This window comes from Cotesia glomerata, linkage group LG3 (assembly GCF_020080835.1).
Source record: "Cotesia glomerata isolate CgM1 linkage group LG3, MPM_Cglom_v2.3, whole genome shotgun sequence".
Taxonomy (NCBI): Eukaryota; Metazoa; Arthropoda; class Insecta; order Hymenoptera; family Braconidae; genus Cotesia; species Cotesia glomerata.
In genome coordinates this window covers 17,014,149-17,039,088 of record NC_058160.1, presented here as the reverse complement: position 1 = coordinate 17,039,088, position 24,940 = coordinate 17,014,149, and the positions used below count along the sequence as shown (strand labels likewise).

The 24,940-nt window shown below is 34.0% G+C and overlaps 2 protein-coding genes across 3 annotated transcripts in view; both read left to right on the top strand.

Annotated features, from left to right (window-relative positions):
• Positions 1-24,940, top strand: part of LOC123260421 (glutamate receptor-interacting protein 2) — a 106,070-nt gene that overhangs the window by 68,214 nt on the left and 12,916 nt on the right. The window lies entirely within an intron of this gene.
• LOC123260423 lies at positions 21,287-23,610 on the top strand. Its single transcript, XM_044721515.1, has 3 exons — positions 21,287-22,285; positions 22,351-23,103; positions 23,474-23,610. The coding sequence occupies exons 1-2, from the start codon at positions 21,386-21,388 to the stop codon at positions 23,095-23,097; spliced, it is 1,647 nt and encodes a 548-aa protein (XP_044577450.1). The 5' UTR covers positions 21,287-21,385; the 3' UTR covers positions 23,098-23,103; positions 23,474-23,610.

The window sequence follows — 24,940 nt, the reverse complement described above, 5'->3', positions numbered from 1 at the left end:
ATGATGTACATCGCATTTCTGTTACTAGTTTTAGTTCTATCTAGTGCTAATACTAATTCCGAAGTCAGAATATCAATTTTATTTTTCTTAGGCGCTGGCATTGTATCTTCAAAGTCTGAACAAGTTCGCTTCAGTTCACTGGAATTTGATATGGAACTACAGAAACTATTTAAGCACGACTGTTGGGATAATTTCATTCCTGAAATGAAAAATGTTAACAGTCAATTAGTAAACATATTAGCTGAATGTTAAACAAATCAAATATAATTAAACAAAACTATTATAATATTAGAACTAACCAATTTCCTCATTATTGAGAGTTTCTACTTCCATCGCAGACAGATTTCCAGAAGTTTCTTCTGGTATAACGTCAATTGCTGGTAGATGGATATTTCTATTTCCTTTACGACAATCTGTCAAAAATTGCTGCAAATTTTTCGGTAAATTTTTTAGTGCAGCACAATTTGCAATGTCAAATAATTTATCAAGACGTTTGCTAAACTGTTCCACATTTGTTCGTTGTCTTTTCGATGTCTTTGCACGACTTCGATGATTCTTCAGTTTCATGTAGTCACTGTGAATTTTTTCCAATTTTTTAATACTGTGCTGAGGTCGAGAAGTTGGAATCAAAAGATTAGCCCAAATAGCATTCGTATCACTGATCACACTACTAGCACTTGCTCGTATACTTAATTTTAAGGATTGATGTTTGTACATAAAGAGATTCAATACATCCCTACACGAAGGTAACTGAATATTATTAATATTATGAATTTCAAATCCAATTAAATAATTATAAACTCTATTTCCGATTTGTTCAGACATCTTTGACAAGAATAAAAATGATAGAAAAATGTAACGCAACGTAAAGCATACAAATGCGACGCGAGTACATTCAGTGTTCACTGAGCTTTGTTTTCGATATTTGCGGCATTAGTATCACACAATAAAGAACAAAGAAAGCGCTGCAATTAGGCGGGCGATTTATTAAACTAATTCAAGGTAACATAAAAGAGGGGATTTTTGGAGAGGCTTTTGTTTTACGGACAATGACTGAGCTTTCGCTGGTCGCGTACTTTTTGTCAAACGTTGTTGATCAACTGGTGGGGGAATCACCGCGATGTTAGTTACATCGCAACGTTGCCATTAGATTATTAAGTACCTACTGACGGAGAAGAAACAAAGAGAAAAGAATTTGATTAAATGTTTATTATCATTAAAGGTTAAATATTGTAGATTATTAATTTGCTTTAGTTTTCTAGCCTTAAAAAAATATATTGAAGAAAAAATATAAAAAACAGAGAAAGTAAACAAGATATTAATAAGTTTAAATCAAAGATCGGCCAAAATTTCACGAAAAAATATATTCAAGGCTTAATATCTCGCTTAGTATTGATCTTAGCGATTTGGTCCATAGGACTTTTTTTGTTGGAAATTGAATTTTCTACAAGTTTGTCATTTACATTTTTTCCGTAGCTCTTGATATTTACGAGATAAATGCGAAAAAACGCCAATTTTATGAAAAAATCAGGTTCAGTGGCCCGTACTGCCTCGCCAGTGTGAGTTACGACTTTGCGGCAATGGGCACTTTTGTAGAACGTTCAATTCTAAGGAAAAATCATCTTCGATCAAAGTGATCCCATGAAATGCCGCTGAGCTTTAAAAATTCAAAAATTAAAAATCAAAGTTTTTGTGTATTTTTAATGGGAAATATTCACATGCCTTGGTCGAGGACGTTAATTAATATTAAGAGCTCAAACTTTCAGGGAATTTTTTTTTGGGTATTTCCAACAAGAATTTACGATGGGACCGAAAAAAAAAAATAAAGTAAAAAAAAAAATCACCCTAATATATATATAGGGAAAGTGGGTTTCGTAGACCGTCAATCACGCAAAAACTACTGAACATATTGACATGGGACTAGGACCATTCGACGCGGAATGAATTGTAGATGGTTATAGGCTACTTATTTTTCGAATTCCATCAATCCTTCACAATTTTATTTCTATTTAACTTAGATAAACATTTTTCCCGCCCATAAAAACAAAAGACGAGCATTTTTCTTTAATTTATTTGTTTTTTTTATCGGCATAAAAGGAAATAATTTTTATTACGTTACTTTTTTGAGAATTTAGTTCCATATATACCTACGCGTGGGCGAATGCGTGGGTGGAAAATATACATATATAACGAAATAGGGTTCCTTTGATAAAAGTTGACGTCAAAACTACTGAAGCTATCGGGATGGGACTGCTACCTTTCGACGCAAAATTTTTCATATATGGTTATAGGCTACTTATTTTTGGATTTTATCAACCCTTTCTCATTTTTTTACGATTAATTTTTATATCCATTTTTTCCCGCTACTAAAAACAAAAGACTCATTTTCCATTCATTTGTTTTTAATACGATTTTCTTTTGTTTTTATTACATAACCTTAATATTTGATTGATTTCACGTCATTTAAAAAAAAAGTTAAAGAAAGAAGCTAATTATGTCTGGTGAACTAAGTGTTGAAAATTTATATTTATATGCTGATCGTATGTTTGGTTATGGTAAAATTGGTTTCAAGAATTAAAATAGTTAGATATCTATGAAATCTACTGAAAATGTTGTTGTTTATCAACTAGGACTTTTTGAAACATAAAATTTAGACCCTGTCTATTGAGTTTCAATAACATTTGCTAAAAATTTCCTTGCAACAAACGTCTCTTTACCAGCGGGAAAAAAGTCATTGTAAGGTTTCCAAAACTTAACATTATATGTAGTAATTCGGTCAACGAACTTAGAATTTTACATACATGTTATTTTTGCTGATTACATAACTTATAAATTGTTCTTATTACGGGATCGAGGGAATGTTACTGATTAAAATGAATGCATTTTCCAAACACTGGGTATGTAAAAAACATGTTAAGTTTATTTTCTATGAAAAATTGATGTCGCTGAGAAAATTTTAAATGACAAAAATTCTTCGCACTTGAAGCTAGACAGACTTCAACTTTACTTATGAGACTTGCAATGACATTAACTAAAACTTTCAATACTCATTTGGAATCTGTGCAAGTCAAAACAATACTCTAATTAAATTTCAAGTCTAGATCTAAAAATGCAATTCTATAAAGCGCCCAGCGAAGCGAGGCGGGTAACAGCTTAGTATATATATATATATATATATATATATATATATATATATATATATATATATATATATATATATATATATATATACTAGCAGACCCGGCCAGGCGTTGCTGTGGCTAAAGTTATTGTTATATTACATTGTAGTATACAATTTAAAAGGAACGGTAGGAGAACATCAGTCACGGGGACCACCATACTTTTTACATAGATGGTATTTGTAAAAAAATATGGTGACCTCCATGACAGATTTTCTACGACTATAACCCTTTAGTACAATAAAATTATTTACGAACCAAGACGGAAATGTTGAAGTTGGTACACAAATTCACGGGATTGGGATTTGAAGGGGAAGGACGTTGAACACGATTGATTAAAATTTTCTTACAGTTTATATTAAGGGAGGGGTAAGGGTTTCAGCGTAAAAAAAAAACCACTTTTTTTGTGATTTTTTATCTCAAATATCGATTGAGCAATTTTATTCAAAATTTCTATACATTATTGAGCATAGTTTTGACTATGTTCTGTAAATTTTTCATGCAAAAATATTAAACCATTAGCCCGTGACAGAGCTTCCCCCAGGACGTCTTGAAAAAAAAACAATTTGCGGTGTTCACTGTAACTCGGCCGGAAATTATCTGAAAATGAAAAACCATAAAAATTTAGTTAAATTATAAACAAATCTTCCCCCCAACGTTCTCTGATTATTTTTTTTTTAATTTAAAAATTTTTGGCGGCCATCTAAAGTGTGAACCGTTATTTTCGACTAAAATTTCCGCCATTTTGTGGGTGGGAAACACCCTTAATGTTAAAAAAAAAATTTTTACTAAACGTAGGGGGGAGGTATTTTATATGAAGAAAATGTGTACAAAGTTTGAAATGAATCGGTCGAGTAGTTTTCAAATGGCAGTGAACACGGACTTTGAAAAAGTAGTTTTGAGAAAAACGCGTTTAAAGTTTATGAAGCAAAAAAGTGAAGAAAAAAAATTTTTTTTTAAACTTACACAGAATCATCAATTCCAGCTCCATACAGCACACATCCTTCAGCATTGTCGATGTCTTCAGCCTGTTTTTTTTCAAGTCTTCGTTTTATTCTGGCTTCTTTGCTCTGCTGCACAGCTTGGAACTCGGCCCTATCAATGCGATTGCTGTCCGTAGATGATGCATACTCGTGAGCGCTTGGGCCGACACTGACGTCCATGTCAGACAGAAAAGTTAGAAGAGCACCAGCACCTTCATTGAATGTGCATGCAGCTACATAAGATGCAAATTTAACAATTTGTCTGCTGCCAGATAATTTTTTCGGTGCAATTCTCCAAATCAGCTGGTTCAAACTTTCGTTGGCATTTTGAGTAAAACCTCCAAGACACCTTTTTAGAAGTTCGTCTTTACTCAAATCTTCATAAATCGGTTTGATCGCTTCTATGACATCTTGTGGAAGTGGAGTGTAGTCATGATTGAAATTTTCCACTCCTGTTGTGGCCAAAGCTTTTTGATACGAACACTACGAGTTCTCACCGCTCATGCACTTATGGTGTTGAGGGTAATCGTCTGTTGACTGCTGGTGGTAGAACGTTGCCCAGACTGCATTTTTCATTCCTTCTAAAGAATCACAATTATGTCTGATTGCTGCTCCGTAGTATCGACTCAAATTATCAATGACTTTTCCAGTGAGCTTTCCTTTGCCACCGAGTAATTTACTTTGTCTTGTTTTACCAGCATTTTTCCGGTTTTACAACTTTATGTTCAACAGTTTTATTTACTAGATCACGTAGACGTTTACCCATTCTTTTTTGCACGTGACCTACACATTCTATTTTATGTATAATAAAATTTTCACCATAAGGTTTAGCTTTTACTAAATTGCCGTAAGTTTTACTATCTCCGTCTCCAATATAGTTGCTGATTTTCGCTCCGTATTTTTCTTCTGATCGGCGAAACAATTCGATGACAGCATTTACTTCCATGTTACCTGATGGTCCGGTGTGATTTGCTTGGCATTCATCTTTTCCAACATGTTCGTACCAATCTTGAAATTCATCAGTATTTAATTGATTTCTCCATAATTTGCAAGCCTGGCAGTGCGAACTACTTACGAAAATATCTATAATTTTTCCAGACCAATATCCAATTAAGGAAGTGACGCCAAAGGAAGAGCTAAAGCCTTGCTTCTGCCACGTGCCGTCACCAGAAACGGTCAAAGTGTCTGACTCCGAATTTGCACGTGTTAGCTGTTTTTCTTCGTCTGCGGCGGAGACAAGAAATTTCTCAGCAGTCGTTTCGATGCTGCAGTAAATAGATTTCATGAGATCCAAATAAGATTGTTTTGATAGAAAACTACTTGCTATGTCCATGGGCCCGCAAAATTTATTGCAGCCTGCTAAACTCAAACCTAATGTACGCATTACAAAGGCAAAACGAGTGTTGATTTCATAGCGATGACCAGTTTTCTCACTCGACGGTATAAAGCGTGGATCACAATTTGTACATTTGACTTGGATTTGGAAGCCAAGTCCTTCTTTTTTACAGCTCTTGAACTCGATTGAACCATCACACTGAGCAAATTTTACTAAACTTGCGATGGTTGAAAACACAAGCAAAAAATCTATGATTCTAAAAGGCGTTTAAACATCTTCCTTTACACCAGCACTCTCATTTAGTTTTATTTTCTTCGCCGAAGCACTTTTGGTGGTAGCCTCATCTTTTATTTTTTTATTCGGGTTTGATCTTTTTTTTGATCGACACAAATAGGTCCTTCCACTTTGACGGTCTTCTCGCGAAATTTTACTTACTCTCGGCATTTTTGCTCAGGAAATTTTTTGAAAAAATAAAATTACAAGTGCACGGTCGAACGTCTAACCACTAACTGAAGCTCGTTTCTTTTTTTAAAATAATGTAGTGTATAGTAAACATACAAATATAAAATATATCTATATGGTTTTAGTTACCTGGCTTTACTAAATGAAATATTTCTAAAACTGGATATGGGATCAGGACAATAGCAATGAATAACCTGTATACCTGCTCGACAGCTGCACTGCAATCCCAACCGCCCGTAGCTGTTAGAGTTAGAGCGTTAAAGGCCCCGAGACTAATTAAACAATAACTTCAAGAATATTGCTTAGATCGGATTAAAATTTTGAGGACATATTCTTGAAATGTTAAACAATAAGATAAAACAAAAAAAAATCGATTTTTCGAAAGTGAAAACCCTTACCCCGCCCTTAAGCAGAAATCAATTTAAAAGAATTAATTTTTAAATTTATTATTTCCATTTAATTTTGTAACGAATGAGGATATTACAAAGTTGTTAGTGAATAACATATGACATTTAAACTTATGAATGAGGTAGGTAAGGCAGATAGTCAAATCTTTAACAGTAATATTTATTATTTTAAATTATAAATACTTTCAATTTTAATTTAATTTAGCACTAATCGGTGCACAATATTTTTGGTTAACCTGTCTTTAGCTAACACAAATAGATTCGACGGTTTCCCAACACGTGAACATGCAACATATAGTTGCCCATGAGAAAAACACGGATTTTCCAAATCTAAACCACAAATGGACATTGTTTGGCCTTGAGACTCATTTATTGACATGGCAAAAGCTAAACGAATTGAAAACTGTAGCGGTTTGAAAGGTATGGTAGAATCTGACAGTATCATTGGAATACGTGGCAACAGGACCACTTTTCCTTTAAACTTCCCAGTTAAAATGGTTGCTTCAAGAATGTTTCCGGTGATCTTTTTGATGATCAAACGTGTACCGTTGCATAATTGAGGTGGATTCAAATTACGTAGGAGAATAATCGGGGAACCAATCTTTAATTGAAGATTGTGGGGTGGCATTCCAGGTATATCTAGTGAATTCAAAAATTCAGTTGGAAAATTTACACTTTCATTTTCATCAACAACAGTATCGATTGATTTAAAAGACAACAAATCGCCTGGTAACAACTGTTGTATCTGGAAGTTAATTTCGTCAACATCAACATTTTTGGCTGCCAAAATCGCCCGATGACTGAGCCAGTTATGATTCAAGTAATTATTCTGTATATCCGGAAAAATACTCTGAATCAATTCATTTTTATCTTGAAGAACAGTACAAAAATTGTCTGGCAGTTTGATACATTGCGTATTTGGTTGCAGTTCTATTTTACCGTTCCCAATATCTAGTAATTGCTCGGAAAATATTTGTGCTGATGGATCATTTTGCAACTGTACCCGCATGTTTATGGTCAATCGAAGTGTTTCAACACTTCGCCATAAGAATGATTGTTTCAAACATGCATTAATCTCATCCGCGAAAGTTGAGCGAGGTATAACCGGTAAGGTCTGACGGAAATCACCAGACAAAAGTAAGATAGTACCACCGAAAAGTTTATTATTGCTGTTTAAATCCTGCATAGTTCTATGCAATGCTTCAAGTGAATATTTGTGCGCCATTGTGCACTCATCCCAAATTATTATAGAACTCTTCCACAACACTGCAGCTATTCTACTATTCTTTTTGATGTTACACATTACATCTGGTTTATGATGAATATCCAATGGCAGCTTGAATGTTGAATGTGCCGTTCGCCCACCATCCAGTAAAGTAGCCGCAATGCCTGACGATGCAACTGCCGATGCGATTTTCTGTTGCGACCGTATTTTGGCAAGAATCAACGATATTAAAAATGTCTTACCGGTTTCACCTGGTGCGTCCAAAAAAAAAATACCGCCTTGTTCAGCAGCAACAGCCAGCATAATCCGATCATAAATAATTTTTTGTTCTGCTGTTAGTAATGGCTCACTGTTCGTGATAATCGTGGCTAAATTTCCATGGTCATATTGTTGTTCTCGTTGTAAATCGGTATTGACTAAGTCAGTAGCTGGGCGATTAAGTGATGGCATACCATAATGATTAAGTGGTAAATTTGAAATAAGAACACATAAATCCTCGATCAACACCAATGCTTCATTATACATCTCTGGCGTATAATCTATGTTTTGGCATTGATCTGTTTGTCTAATTCGGTGCAATATGTCTTCTGTCATGCAATTTTTATATTTTTCCCACAAAGTTTGTGCTTGCGATGGATAACACGTCGTCAAAATAATTGCAAACAGCTGACGAATGTTATTGGGCATTGATGTCAACGCAGCATCAGCAAGCGCTAAGTCCTAATGGCTATCGTCTTCTAGCAATTGCAGTTCACGACATGCATCTTAGTATGTATTGAATACTCGACCATTTACTGTTCGCAGAAATTCAAAAGACGTTGGTCCAGGCACATTCACCAATAACAAACGTAAATAGAAGCGCTCACGTTGCTTTGGATGTACTGTGTAAAGTCGCCCCAATGTCTTAGCTCTGAATATGCCTGGAATGGAAGGATGTCGTTTTCCTTGTTTTCGTGGTTCCCATTTTTTACTGGATTTGTTCCATGTGAAATAACGCGGAACTTCACCATATAGCAATGTCTTTGCGAATCGGCCAAAAATATCAAATCTTTGACACAATGTAAAAAATTCAGTTAGTGTCGTTTTTGGGGCCTTGAACGCTCTTTGGAAAAAATCTTCTTCAGTGAAGTATACACGTTGACCGTTTTCAAGATGTATTGCTAGATGCTGGACAGAAGGATCTCTTTCGTGTATGGGAAAGCTGAGAATATGCCAAATAGCTTCGTTGCTGCTAATGTATCAACCCAATTGGTATCGTGCTATTTCGTCATTTTTATTTATATTTTGTACTTCAAATATGGCCAAATCACTGCCTTTATTTACATATTCACAAATGTACTTAATTGATTTTACAGAACTGCAAAGCTCAACGTTGATATGAGCTTTATAAGTTTTTGAAAGTAATGGTGAATATGGTACCACCCACTGATTATCAAATTCTGCTTGATTTGGATAATTCGGCAGTCGCATTGTAAATGTGTGGCCACCATTCTCAGTATTTCTGCGGCGATATATAGGATAACCATCAATATCCGTGATAGTGTCATTCGTATGCGGCTTTGGGAAATTTTTCTTACATTTTCCATTTTTCATGCATGATGACGTGATGTTAAAAGCACCGCATGGCCCATGGATCATGTGTTTAGTGACAACATCAAATAATTCTGGATCAATTAATGGGTCTGGAATTTCGGCTGAAATTATTTGATCAATTTCTTCTGGACGGATTTTATCTTCAAGCCAAATCAAAATGTGGGCATGAGGCAAACCTCGCTTTTGCCACTCAATCGTATACAGCCAACAACGTGTGATACTGAAAATTGAATATTTAACAATAAAATCAATTAAGGATTTCAATTTTTGTTTAAACACGCGTGCAGTTATATCATGACGATGAATTGCTTGTTGTCCTGATGATAATAAAGTTTGTATCTCTTCCCAATTCGGATTACATGTAAATGTAATAAACAAATCCGGTCGGCCGTAATGACGTACGTAAGTCATCACGTCTTGTATGTATTCCTGCATGTTCCGTGGACTGCTGATGTAGTTTGAAGGTAAATGAAAGCATTACCGATGTCATTAGGATTTAAATTTCCGTCGATGTTTCCAGCAACAGCATCTCGTAAGTGAATATATTCTTCCGATCGTTATTTAGCCTGGTTGAATCGAATGAATCGCAAGCGTTCGCTTTCAACCTTATCATACATATCAACAATTTATTGATGGAATAGCTTATATTCTATAGATGGAATAGCTTATATCTATAGATGGAATAGATATCGAAGGATATAGTTGTCCTGATTTAGTCTAATCATTATTCGGTGTGCGTAGTAGTTCATTGAGCTCACTTTTTTATTTCCATAATCACCTAAAAAAATAAAAAATAAAATACAATACGAAATTAACATTCATACATACAGTAAGAAAATAAATAGGTAATTGTCAAATTTACCGGTATTAGGATCACACTGTTTGATGTTAAGGTGATATTCATCCTGTCCTTGCCAAAATATCAATGGATATTGTAGTGCATCATATGAACGGTGTAGATCCGAAATCGTACTGATAGTGTTGTCTCGCCGTGTAATTTTTATAGATCTTTTGTCAACTGGATCACCAACCATGATAACAGCAACCTCATCAACAGTTGGAGCGTTGAATCTACCAGCATGTTCACCTAATGGTACTTTATCGGCTTTTATGACGATTTGATAGTTGTCATTTTGCAATCGTGGCAAAACTCTTTTGATTAATTGAAGTAGTTGATTCTGATCTTCTAAAAAATTTTCCAGTAATATCACAATTGCTCTTTCCTCTGCTTGTTCAATGAAATTATACTGGCACCGAGTAGTTACGCGCTCTTCACAATTGCCCATAAAATAAATTTGAAGAAATTTCGGATTATCATCAGGCATTGGGATCAATGATCCAATTTTGTGGTACACCTGGCCTTGTATTTTGAATGTAGTTTCAAAATTACGTCCATCGGATGCAAGATCGCAAATTTTAGTTGCCCCAAATGACGTCATTTGGAAGCAAGAATTAAATTTGCGTATATTACGCAAAAATAATTTTGAATCATCTGAATTCCCAGCAAGAAGGGATAATAAAGGTTCTGGCGGAGCGGGTAAAGGTGGCAGCACGACTTTTCCTGCTGCGCAGCACATACCGGCAGCTTCATTTCGAAATTTCAACGCCTGACAATATTGACATACTTTATCCATTCCACCGATAGCAATTTTTGAATGCGCAGAGTAGTTAATATCTGGTGCATATTCAAAAGCAAGACGAACGAATGATGTACGTATTAATGAGCGGCTGATCCGTTGTCTTTGTCGTTCTTGTGCTCGTACTGTAGCTATGTTTCGTTCTCGTGCCGCTCTTGTTCTCGTAATATTTTGTTGCAGACGTTCGCTACACTGTTCTTGAGATTCTTGTGCACGACCTTCTGCTGTCCTAATTCTTTGAGCTGTATTTCTTGTATCGACTTGTTCTGGCAACTGATGAGCTCTTTCAACACGTTTGCGTCGTGCCTCTCTGCTGCTCACGTTGTTGAGATTAGATTTTTTCGGTGGCATTTTACTGAAAATAATAATTTAATCGTTTAAATATTAGAAAAAAAAAACTAAAAAACATGCTATTATAGCACATTGAAATTGAAATAATAAGTGCTAAATAATTTTTAATAGAGGTTAAATAAAAACAATAAAAGAAAAATCTATATACAATTATTGAAAAAGTGTGGGGAGCTTTGTACCATTTTTTCATTGATATATTAATTAACTTGTATAACTATGTGATAATAGTTACATGTATATATTGAAATTGTCCTTCCTGTACTCGTACAGTAGCTACGTTTTGTTCTGTGCCGCTCTTGTTCCCGTAATATTCTGTTGCAGACGTGTATCAGGCTGTTCTTGTGCTCGACCTTCTGCTGTCTTGATTCTTTGAGCTGTATTTCCTGTTTCGATTTGTTCTACCAACTAATGAGCTCTTTTAAAACGTTTGCGTCATGCCTCTCTGGTGCTTGCGTTGTTGAGGTTAGATTTTTTCGGTGGCATTTGACTGAAAATATTAATTTAATCGTTTAAATATTAGAAAAAAAAAAACTGAAAAACATGTTATTATAGCACATTAAAATAATAAGTGCAAAATAATTTTTAATAGAGGTTAAATAAAAACAATGAAAAAAAAATATTTGTAAAATTATTGAAAAAGTGTGGGGAGCTTTGTACCATTTTCTCATTAATATATTAATTAATTATTATAATTATGTGATAATACTTACATGTATATATTTTATAATTATAGAATTTTGAATAATAAAGCACAAATAAGTAAAAAGCAGGAATAATTTCACTGTATTATCGTCACTATAATTTGAATTTGATTTACACTTCGATCTAAGTAACACGTGGTTGGCTATGCTAACACCAAAAATTAAAAAAGTAGAAATAATTGAAATTCACGGTATTTCGTTTACTACAAAATAAATTTAATTTATACTTTAGCCTCAATAACACGTGGTAATCATGATATTGAATTGTAGCTTATATGACACGTTTGTCGGTTTACCATAGCAGTGCCATCTATTGATTACTTACTCAATTCAGTCGAAAAGTATCGACATCTGTTAGAATATTTTGGAGTTAACAGATAATTGTGACTGTCAATTAATTATAGACAAATAATTTGCAATAAAATAAAATTGCGACTATAATTGAAGATCTAAGCTATCCTATCTCTTAAGTTGGACTAGACTGCTCACGGTGTGCCAATTTAATTTAAAATCGGTTAAGTAGTTTAGAAGTCCATCGCGGACAAACATCGTGACAGGAGATTTATATATATATATGTATATATTTATATATATGGGGTATTCCATGCCAAATCGACCACTTTTGAACCTTACCCCTTTAGATTTCGCTGAAAATTTTTTACCTTTTTCTACTCGATGAAAGACGTTTTTCAGAATTTTTTCAAATTTTTTTATCCAACCCAAAAAAAGTTATGAAGCTTTCAAAAAAATGGCTCTTTTATTTTCAAATAGCCATAACTCTCTCAAAAATTGACCTTTCGGGACGTTTTTTTTTTTCAAAATTTTTGTTTTTAATTGAATTTTTCGAAAAAATAAATAAAAAAAATTTAACATGATCGCTTCTATGAAATAATCGCGTTTTTTTGTATAAAATCGTTATTTTTCGAAGTTCGTCATTCTCAATTTTTTTTTTTTTTTTTTCAAAAAAAACTTCAATCAATTCTACAATTATCCCCGTGTATCCCAGAGTGGGCCGATTTTTTTTTCTATTTTTTTTATTTAGTTGAAAAAAAAATTTTCAACATTTTAAAAATGCAGAAATTTTTTTTTTCATAAATATTATTTATATAACATAATTAATGTAATTATATGATTTTAAGGTATTATATTCTCTATATATTGTCCTAATTTACCATTATAATTACTAGGATTAATGATTGATGCAGTTAACATTTAATGACTCAAAAATAATGCAACAAATTATTTATTAATTTCTTCTTTGGCGTTTAAATATTTTACAAATTCTGTATTCATTCGAGTTAGAAAAGTTTTTAACGCACAAACAACCATTTTTGTCGGGAATTACACAGTGTAGTTGTTGAGTTCCTACAATTGGTTTTGTTTTCAAAAATCGTTCATTTAAATCATCAACTGCTGTATTATAATCCTCTTCTGGTGAAAAGTTGACGATAATATTTGGCAAGTTGTCCGAATCAGAAGTCCATTCAAAAAGTCCTACAGGTGTCGTTATTTGTTTATCAACCGCGAGTTGGAGACTTGCTCTTGCTGCAAGTCGTTTGAGGATGCCACCAATACCATCACACGGGCCTTTGCCATGGGCAGTCGCAAAAAAATGCCATTCAGCAGGAATATCAAAATCATCTTCATGATAATATAAATTCACAAAGTTTTTAAAGTTTTTAAATTGTTGAGGAGCCCCATCAGAAAAATAATAAATCTTGTTACAACGTTCAGGAAGACTTTTACATAATCAGTAATTATTTTGATGAAAACATGAACAACAACAGCATTGTGAGTTTTACACCGGCTGCGTTGTTTACTTGATGCCATTATGTGGAGATCAAATTATCTCAATAAATGTAGATTGGTACAATCAAAATAATAAACACCCTCAAAAAGAATAGATCAGGAAAATGTTCATAAACTAGAGATTTTTTTTACTTAACAAACGTAATGGCAAAAATATTTTATTCAACTCTATGAAGCACAAAAGATTTATAGGTTATGTTTTAGATCTCAATATAAAAGAGCCGTATATATTTTATAAATTAGAACATACTCTAGTAAACTGGCTGTAGGTAAGTCTGTAATTATCATGCCCTAGGTTATCGATCGTATTGACGTATTAAAATTTGAATCTTAATCGTTGTAATGGTAAATTTGGACAATATATAGAGAATATAATACCTTAAAAATCATATAATTACATTAATTATGTTATATAAATAATATTTATGAAAAAAAAATTTCTGCATTTTTAAAATGTTGAAAATTTTTTTCAACTAAATAAAAAATAGAAAAAATCGGCCCACTCTGGGATACACGGGGATAATTGTAGAATTGATTGAAGTTTTTTGAAAAAAAAAAAATTGAGAATGACGAACTTCGAAAAATAACGATTTTATACAAAAACGCGATTATTTCATAGAAGCGATCATGTTAAATTTTTTATTTATTTTTTCGAAAAATTCAATTAAAAACAAAAATTTTGAAAAAAACGTCCCGAAAGGTCAATTTTTGAGAGAGTTATGGCTATTTGAAAATAAAAGAGCCATTTTTTGAAAGCTTCATAACTTTTGGGTTGGATAAAAAATTTGAAAAAATTCTGAAAAACGTCTTTCATCGAGTAGAAAAGGTAAAAATTTTCAGCGAAATCTAAAATATATATATATATATATATATATATATATATATATATATATATATATATATATATATATATATATATATACAGTAGAACCTTGATAACTCGAACTCCAAGGGAGAGGCAAAAAAATTCGAGTTATTGAGTTTTCGAGTTATAGAGGATTTCGTAGAACTGTTACCTATAAAGGTTGTAATAAATAAAATTTCGAACTACAAAGGCATTTAATTCAAGTCACATCAACATTATTTATTTCAATATAATGTATGAAATTTATATGCTATAAAATTTATTAATTTAAATAATCAGTAATATTTTTTTGAGTTAAAGAATTCAAGTATTGATTGTTTATAGTATTTTCAAAAATGTACAAAGCATCAAATATTCGATCATCGACATTATTACATCTTTCGATGTAGATTCGTATATTCTTTATTGCCTCTTGAGCCTGTGTATTTGATACAGTTGGTTCAGTACCCAAATCTTCATCATCAGCGTCATCGCCATCGTGGTCCTGGTTTTGATTAAACAAATCAATAATTTCCTCGTCGGTCAAGGTTCCAGCCGTAGCGATATCTGCATCACACGGTACATAATCTTCAAACTGAACGTCTACAGTAGGTAGTTTATGCCACTCTTCTAATGTTATATCATCACGTGTTGTTTTCAAGGTTAATTGTGTCAGTTCTTCTTCTTATGTTGTTGTAAATCCACACCTTCTGAAGCAATTTACTATTGTACTTTCTGATATATTTTTCCAAGCTTTATCAATCATTCTAATTGCATGCAAGACGTTTATGGGGGACACAGTTTTTTGCTCCATATCAGTTATAAGTTTTTTGACAATTTCTTTTCTATAAAGCAATTTAAAATTTTTGATGATTCCCTGATCTAGCGGTTGTAGCTTCGACGTTGTATTTGGAGGTAGAAACTTAACTTTGACAGCCTTTAATAATGGAATAACATTATGTGCAGTACAATTATCTATGAAAAGTAAAATTTTTCGCTTTTCCCTAATCATCTTTCTATCAATTTTAATAAGCCACTGTTTAAATATGTCAGCTGTCATCCAAGCTTTTTTATTAGCATCATAATCAACCGGCAATGATTTACATCCACTGAAACAGCGGGGTTTTTTAGCTTTGCCTATGACCAAAGGCTTAAGCTTTTCAGTACCCGTCATATTAGTTGCAAGCAATACAGTTAATCTTTCCTTACTATGTTTTCCACCGTGACATTTTTCATCTTTGAAAAGAAGCTTCTTATCAGGTAAACATTTAAAAAACAAACCAGTCTCGTCTGCATTAAATATGTCCCTCGGTTCATAATCCTTTAACAAACTTAGTAACTCTGATATCCATTCTTCACATACCTCAGTATTTACGCTAGCACTTTCTCCGCAAAGTTTTCTATACACAAGTTCATGGCGCTTTTTGAAATTACCCAACCAACCATTGCTTGCTCTAAATGAATTGTGTCCCAATGATTTTGAAAATTCTTCTGCTTTTTCACATAATATTATCCCACTAATACTAAAGTTTTTTTCACGACACTGATTGAACCATGTTAACAAACACTCTTCTATATCAGGAAATTCTGCTAGGCGTTGTCTCTTACACGTTAAGTTATAACTTGTTTCAAACCTTGACAAAATATCAGACTCATTTTTTAAAATCGTTGATAAAGTACTTGCTGGTAATCCATATTGATCAGATATTTCTTTTCTTTTTGTACCACGCCTCACTGCTTGAATAACATCTACTTTATCACGAAGAGTCAAAGTTTTCAATTTTCGTTTATTCGTCATTTTGCAAAGAATACTGTCAGCCGACTGATGAATTTCTTTCAAGCCATGCATTAAAGAAGAAGTCAATATAAGTGTAAGCAAACATACAAAAATGAGCCAATGTCAAGGGCAATATACCTTCAATTTGCGATAAGGAAAAACATAAATGTACAAGATGACATCATCACAATTTCATACTTCGACATACCGAGTCTTTCTTTGGAATTTCGAGTTATCGAGTCTAAATTTATATGAATAATACTTCACGGGATGGAATACATTGTTCGAGTTACAGAGTCAAGGAAGTTCGAAATATCGAGTATTATGGGTCTGAACGAAAGGGAATCGCATTTTTCTTCAACTTACTGAGGATTACGACTTAACGAGGTTCGAGTTATCGAGGTTCTACTGTATATATATCATTTTATAGATGATGAATGTTTTATTTAAAATAAATACTTAATTTATTATAAATAAATGATTTTAATTTATTTTAACTTAATAGTATAAGTTAGTAAATAAGTAGTATATTACACACCTGTGGCAAGAAAATAAGAAATGTCTTAGAACACATATATGTCGTCCGAGGCGAAGCCGAGGTCGAGATATATGTGATCTTATCTGAGATATTTCTTATTTTTCTACCATAGGTTTGTATACTATTTTTCTGTCTGACAGAGGCGGAAAGCGGCAATTTCGTTTAGCGTAGCGAGCCGAAAGTTGCCACTTTCCACCTGGAGGGCGGAAAAAATCGTTTTCAAATATGAGTGTCAGAAACTAGGCCGATGTCAGTGTCAAAAACTACCGCACAAAAAATTTTGAGTGTCAGAAACTGGGGCTTCAAACATCATTTTTTAAAATGTTAATTTAAATTATTAATTCGCTTCAAATGATTATTTTGCTTCTATTATCGTTTGTAGAAATCTTAGACTTGTTAATAATATAAAACATTATTTATTCTAATAAAATTTTATGAGTTATGATAGTATAACCTCAATTGTCACTCTTAAAGTGTCAGTAACTGGGCTCTTTACCTTATACAAAATGAAAATAATAGTTCTAACGCAAATGATAATGTGCCCGCTTGATGAAAAATAATAAACCTTACATTTATCCTAATACTCCTGATTTTCTATTTTATTAATTGACTATATCTGTCTCAATCTCTCGTAGCCTATCCCTGATTAAAAATACTTATTGAAGAGTATTGAAAATCATGAAATTTGAATTGTTTTCAATAATCCTGATTCTTTTTTTATGTATTTATAAATATACAATTTACATGAAACGACTGTTTATTTTTTCAATACTTTTCAATAAGTATTTTTAATCAGGGACTCTTCAGAAGTTTCACTTCTACCGTGTGTGACTTGCACACACATACCCATTTTTGTCGTTTAAATGATAAAAATCACGTTTTAATCGAAATCACAATTTTTAGGCGAGAGTAGAGCATACCTCCGAGCTTCGCGCTTAAGGCATGAAATTGAGAAAAGTATTCCCATAAGCCCATTTCAAAATAAGTTATGGCTATTCCATCAAGTATAAAAAAATAAAAAATTTTCCCAACCAAAAGCGATCTTATTTCAAAGTCGTCGATTTGACAATAAATGCCCTTTACATAGAAAATCGATTAAACTATTAACTGCAGCAAGTTGTATCTACAGATTCGGTAGAATCTGGCGCCAAGTACCGTTCAAAACCCGTATGGAACGGGTGCGCCAGAGTACCGAGCCTACCGAGTGTGTATACCGTAAGCAGATCTGGTTTTTGAGGTCTGTTTGTTGACTATAGCAACGTAAAATTTTAGATCTTGAAGGGTAAGGGAACCCCCGTAACACCTTCGTTGTTTAGACTTTAGACCACTCTGTATGCTGGACATTGCTGGAAAACTGCTCGAGAAGCTCATACAAGGGAGACTTCGCAACGACATCGGCGGTGCTGGAGGCTTTGCCACCAACCAACATGGCTTCCGGAAAGGTTGTTTGACAGTCGGAGGGATCGAGAAAGTCATAAAGACAGTAACACAAGCATGATCTGGTAGCCTTAAAGCTCGAAAAGTATGTCTTCTCCTTACGTTAGACGTCAAAAACACCCGTAATAGCGCAAATTGGGGAGACATTTTAGATGCTCTGGAGCACAAATTCGACGCAGAGCCAGAGAATCTGGCACTAGTCGACAACTACCTTGAAGGAAGAAAGCTAATAGTCGAAACTACGGAAGGCCCTCTAGAATATGCCATAACGGCTGGCGTGCCGCAAGGCTCAATAATGGAGCCTGACCTATGGAACGCGGACTACGACGAGCTTCTTGAAATCTCGTTGCCAAAGCAAGTAGAGCTAACGGGCTTTGCAGACGACGTTGTGGCCACGATAACAGTAGGCAGCGTAGAAGAGGTCGAACTACCGGTTCGAGAAACCATTGATGCCGTTGAAACTTGGCTCGATAAACACCACCTGAAACTCGCCAAGCACAAAACCGAGATGGTCGTTCTGACACGTCAAAAATGGTCCCCGAAACCATTCGCCGTGGACATGGAAGGAACAACACTGACGTCAACAAGGGCCCTGCGCTATCTAGGGGTAATGATAGACGAGAAACTATCTTTCCGCGAATACCTTGACAGTGCATGCAAGAAAGCCAGCAAGACGGTGTCTAGCCTAGCAAGAATCATGACCAACACTATGGGACCAAGAACCAAAAAGAGAAGAGTTCTTCTAGAAGTATTCCACTCGGTACTGCTTTATGGAGCAGAAATATGGGCAGACATATTGAAACAGAAGACCTACCGACGAAAGATAGCGGCAGTACAGCGGCGAGGCGCTCTCAGGGTTGCCTACGCCTACCGAACGGTTTCCGAAGTGACTGTATTGATCATTGCGGGAGCCGCGCCCATCGACTTACTAGCTTTCGAGAGAGCAAAACTCGATAACGCTAAAAACAAGTGGCGAAAACATGAAGGAGGCAAGAGCGAGGATACAGGCGGAAACACAGCAAGAGTGGCAGGACCGATGGACATGAGGGAAGACGGGCAGATGGACAGCGCGCCTGATTTCAAACATCAAAGTCTGGCTTTCTCGGAAGCACGGGGACACAGACTTCTTCCTTACCCAGCTATTGACAGGACATGGACAGTTCAACGCCTATCTTTTTCAGATGGACCTGCACCCCACGACAACGTGCAAATACTGCCCGGATCAAATAGACAACGCCGAACACACGTTCTTCGAGTCTGTATAGTGGATGGACTACAGAAGCAGCACCGAAGAAATTATAGGCACCACCCTAAGAAAGAAAAAACCGCAGAAAGGGACCATTAACCAGGAGTAGGCGTCGTGAGATGCAACATGGACTGGATTGAAGTAATGCTTACGCGGTTCCGATTCAGTCATCTCCGTACCATCTACGGGGAAAAAAAGAGGAGTTTTTTTTAGTAGGTAAAAATCCACACTACCAACCATCATCTTTCAATGATAGCGATGTCTTTGGAAGATTTTTTCGCTTTTCTAAAAAAAAAAATTAGGAAAACGGTTGACCCCAAAGGCCATCCCTGCAACTTCCCACCAGCTCCATACCTAAGCGCTCACCAATTCACTTATTTTTTAAGCTCTTCGAGCTCAAAAATATAATTTTTGTGTAATTTTGAGCTCTCCAAGCTTAAATAAATATCTGTTCTGTGCTTTTGAGCTCATCGAGCTCAAAAGGCTGATGGAAGTTTCACAGAACACTATTTTTTGAATTTTCAAACCGCAATAACTTTTGAATGAATTAACCGATTTTTTACGCAGTTGTCAGCATTCCACGCAGTTTTTTAAGCCTCATAAAGAATTTCTAAGATTCATTTGGTCAAACTATAAATTTCGGAGTAACTCCGAAAAAACCCTTTTTTTGGTTTTCTTTTGTTCACGATATCTCTCGAACGAATCAACCGATTTTGACCGGGCTGATGGCAATCGACGTGGTTTTTTGAAGTTAAGAGCTAATTTGTTTTTTGAATCGATCGGTTCAGCCATTTAAAAGATATTTAAAAAAAAACGAGTTTTTGGAAATTTTATTTTTGAGATTTCTCAAAATTCATCGACTCAAATTCTGAAAACTAGTATCAAAATTCTAAGGGCAAAAAAACTCTTTGGAACGCCGCTTATTTCGATCGAATCGGATAATCCGTTCCAAAGTTATGAGAGATTTACATACCTCAAAACGTCGAGATCTGATGAAAACTCGATTTTCTAAAAACGGGGTGAAAACAATAACTTCCCGATTTTTGAAAATTTTCAATTTTCTTAGCAGGAAGTTAAAAAAAAACAAACACACACATACATACTACAGACACCGTCGCGGGAATAGTCAGGGAAGCTTTCTAGGACCTCAAAACATCGAGATCTGATGAGAACTCGATTTTCGAAAAACGGGGTAAAACCAATAACTTCCCGATTTTCTTAGCGAGAAGTTAAAAAATCCAAGTAACCGATATGATTGTATATGATTTTCGAAAATTAAAAAAAATTTTGTTATAAATTTAAGAATCACAAGAAACAATTTTGGAACGTACTTGGTGTGCGTCATTGTGTACTTTAAATTTTCAAACGTACTTAAATTTCTAAATAAATTTTAAAAATAAACAGTTGAAAAAAGAAGCATTAAGGGGGTATTCTAGTCTAGAATTTTGAAAAAAATGAAAAAATTTTTTTTTCATAATTCGATAGTTTAGATATTCAAAAATATCTCCCTGAAAGGATTTTTCAAAATTCAAATTATTTTCAAAGTTACAGCCGTTTTAGTGTCGTGGCAACTAGACCGGGTTAAGCGGACGACTGCAACAATAGACTACGGGCGGTCCGGGCTACCTGAGTATGAATAGCTTTCTTTCTTTCTTGTCATATACTTTTAGTTTACTATATCAATAGTCTGAAGGTCATTGTAACGTATTAGACAAGAATCTATACTCAATTTGTTTTTAGTTAGAGTTAGTTCCATGTAAACCTCGAAGCTGTGAAGAAGTATAAGTAAGTGAGAAGTTACGCGTGCATTCTTGTGATATTCTTTTAAAATCAAAGTGAATATTTGCTGATTCTTCTAATATGGATAGAAAAGGTTCGAGGAAAAGTCCTCATCGTCCAGGCAAACCAAGAAAACGGAAGTTCAGCGGTAATCAACATACTTTGGAAGAAGATTTATCTTTTACTAGTGCATCAGCTGCAAAGTTGAAGAGTTCAAATGACGATGAAATTCTCATTGACTATAATTTTGGTTATTGTATATTGGAATTCTGTTCGGTTTTTTCATCTCTTGCACTAATGATAATATGTGCTACATGTAAGCAAAAAATGTCATTTTCTCGGACAGCTGCACAAGGACTAGGATTTAAAATTGGAGTACAATATGGCTGCAAAGATACACGTTATATTCAGTCATGCCCATTTGTAAATAAAGCATTTGAAATAAATCGTCGGATCGTTACTGCTATGAGGCTCATCGGAGTTGGGAGAGAAGGTATCAATATATTCTTTAGTATTATGGATATTGGACACGGTTTAACTATTGGTACATACTATAATTGTCTTGATAATTTACATTTGGCTGCGTCAACTATTTATAACTTGATAATTTCTAAAGCTGTGAAAAAAGAGAATGAATTAATTACAGCCTCAGATTCGAATGCGGACCCTACACATTTTACAGTTTCCGGCAATGGAACGTGGAAGAAGAGAGGGTTCAATTCACTTTTTGGAGTCACTACACTTGTAGGAAAATACAGTAAGAAAGTTATAGACACTGTCGTGAAGTCCAGTTTTTGCCAAGGGTGCAATTATTGGAAGAATAAAAAAAAAGACGACATCAGTGCTTATGAAGACTGGTATAACGAACACGAAGATTCTTGCGCAATAAATCATCAAGGAAGTGCTGGGAATATGGAAGTTGACGCAGTGGTGGAAATGTTTAGAAGTATATCGGAGATGGCGACTCAAAGACTTTTAAAGGTATTCTTAATATAGATCCTTACAAAAGTAACCCTGTTGTTATTAAAAAAGAATGTGTTGGACACGTCCAAAAACGTATGGGATCACGTCTCCGGAAGGTAAAAAAAGAAAATAGTGGAATTGGTGGTAAGGGTGCTGGTAAATTGACTGATAAAGTAATCACTCAGTTGTCTGCGTACTACGGATTAGCTATCCGTCGTCATCCTGAATCCGTTGAAGATATGAAACGAGAAATATGGGCCACGTACTTGCATAAAATTTTAACTGATAAGAAGCCTCAGCACATGAATTGCCCTCCTGGACCAGACAGCTGGTGCAAGTGGCAGAAAGCAGCGGCAGAAGGAACTGAGGATGACTTTCACCATGAAAATCCACCTCTAACTGATAAGGTTTTAATAGTTATGAAACCTATTTATGAATGCTTATCAGATGATTCTTTATTAGAACGTTGCTTGGGCAGCGAAACTCAAAATAACAACGAGTCACTTAACTCTTTAATATGGACATTTGCACCCAAACATATCCATGCCGGGTCCCAGACAATTGAGATTGCTAATTGTTTAGAAGTTTGCATTTTCAATGAAGGCTTTTATCCTATTTTACAAATAATGAGTCTAATGGGAATAAAAATAGGTCTGGAATCCCATGGGTTTGCTGTTAGGCGCAACGCAGTAAGGATTGAACGGTTTGAGGTTCGAGCTTCAGATGCTTCAAAAGAGGAAAGAACTGCTCGTTATACAGAGAGAAATGCTGAAAACAGTCAATATGAAGTAGAGGAAGGCCCAATGTACGAAGCTGGGATGGCTGATTAAGAGAATGTAAGTTATACGTACTATTTTATCAGTTACGCTGCCTGAAACTGAACGTTAAACTTTAAACGCGTTTTTCTCGAATCTACTTTTTTCGATACGGTGATGCAGATATCTTAGGTTCTAATCAGCCGATTTACTTGAAATTTAGCATGAATATTCTTCAATTATCTCGCTTTCGCACTAACCAATAAAAATTGAAAATTTCAAATTTGTAATATTTTTAAAAAATTGGAGGAAGTTGAAAAATGAGTAAAAAAATCGACTTCTATTTTTAAACAGCCGCCATTTTGTGAAAAAAATTTTTTTTTCAAGTTTTGTTGGTTTGTGCGACAATGACATTTGTACTGATCAATAATTTGGCATTGTTTTTTTTCAGATGGATACAAAGGGAGAAATCCTTTTCACGAGGACACGGCCTTTTTTTTTTCTCTACTTCAAGGACTTATATCTTTTTGAAAATTTATTTTTTTTTTTTGAAATGTATTTTTTTGTATTCTTGAAATATCAATAAACAAATGATAAAAAATTTCATAGTAAAAATATTAACTACTTCTTTTATATAAATTGCCAAAAAACGCTCAAAATTCAGACCTCTAGACTAGAATACCCCCTTAATAAAACGAAAAAAATCTTCCAAAGACACCAATATCATTGAAAGATGCAGGTCGGTAGTGTGGGGTTTTTACCTACTAAAAAAACTCCTCTCTCTTTCCCCGTAAATGGTACGGAGATGACTGAATCGAAACCGCGTAAGCATTACTTCAATCCAGTCCATGTTGCGTCTCACGACGCCTACTCTTGGTTACTGCCCAGGTAACATGTTCTTAAGCAAGATTTAGGTGCCAGTGTCTTGAGCAAAACCCCTAGTTATTAGTGTCTTTTTCTACATATGGGTCTTGCTCAAGTTCATGTAGAAAGAACTAGTTCAAGATTTATATATGAGCTCAAGACATTTTGTGCAAGAATATGAGACAAGTCTAATGCAAGGTGCATTGAAAAACTTTCTGACGCATTTTTTGAATCAGAAACTCACAACAGACACCTACCCATGACTTGCTCAAGATTTGCTCAAGGTGAAAACAATAACTTCCCGAATTTTGAAAATCTTCGATTTTCTTAGCGGGAAGTTAAAAATTTCAGTTTGCTAATCTATCCACATTTGAAGAAAATACGATATCAACTGTCGAATTACTTATTTATTTCCATAGTGCTTCGGATCACATGCACAGAAAAAAAGAAATATTTGATCGAAATAAGATTTATTAGTGCCAAATATATAAGATATTTGGATATGGCCAAATAAATATTTATTTCTGGTAAATATATAATATATTTGAGCCATTTTCAGTTGCGTAAAATAAATACCCGGGGAAAAAAATTATATATAATTATATAAAATTATGTCTAATTATATATAATTTGATCTAATTTTATATAATTATATATATAATTTAATCTAATTATGTATAATTTTATATAAATATATAAATTTATACATAATTATATATAATGTTATCTACCCGGGGACAAAAAATTTTATATAATAAGATATAATTTTATCTAATTATACATAATTGGTAACTTAAAATTTTATATAAATATATATAATTATATAAAATTATGTATCATTTTATATATTTATATATAATTATACATAATTTTATCTACCCGGGGAAATTTTTTTATATAATTATATAAAATTATATATAATTATACAAAACTATATAAAATTATGTATAATTTTATATAATTTTGCATAATTATATATAATTTTATCTAATTATACATAATTGTTAACTTAAAATTTTATATAAATATATACATATAATTATATAAAATTCTA

What these genes read in the sequence shown, in the direction of transcription:
- LOC123260423 (XM_044721515.1), top strand. Translation starts at nt 21,386, where the DNA reads ATGGATAGAAAAGGTTCGAGGAAAAGTCCTCATCGTCCAGGCAAACCA. An exon ending in CGACTCAAAGACTTTTAAAG is followed by an intron (nt 22,286 to 22,350) that starts GTATTCTTAATA and finishes TGTGTTGGACAC; the next exon opens with GTCCAAAAACGTATGGGATC.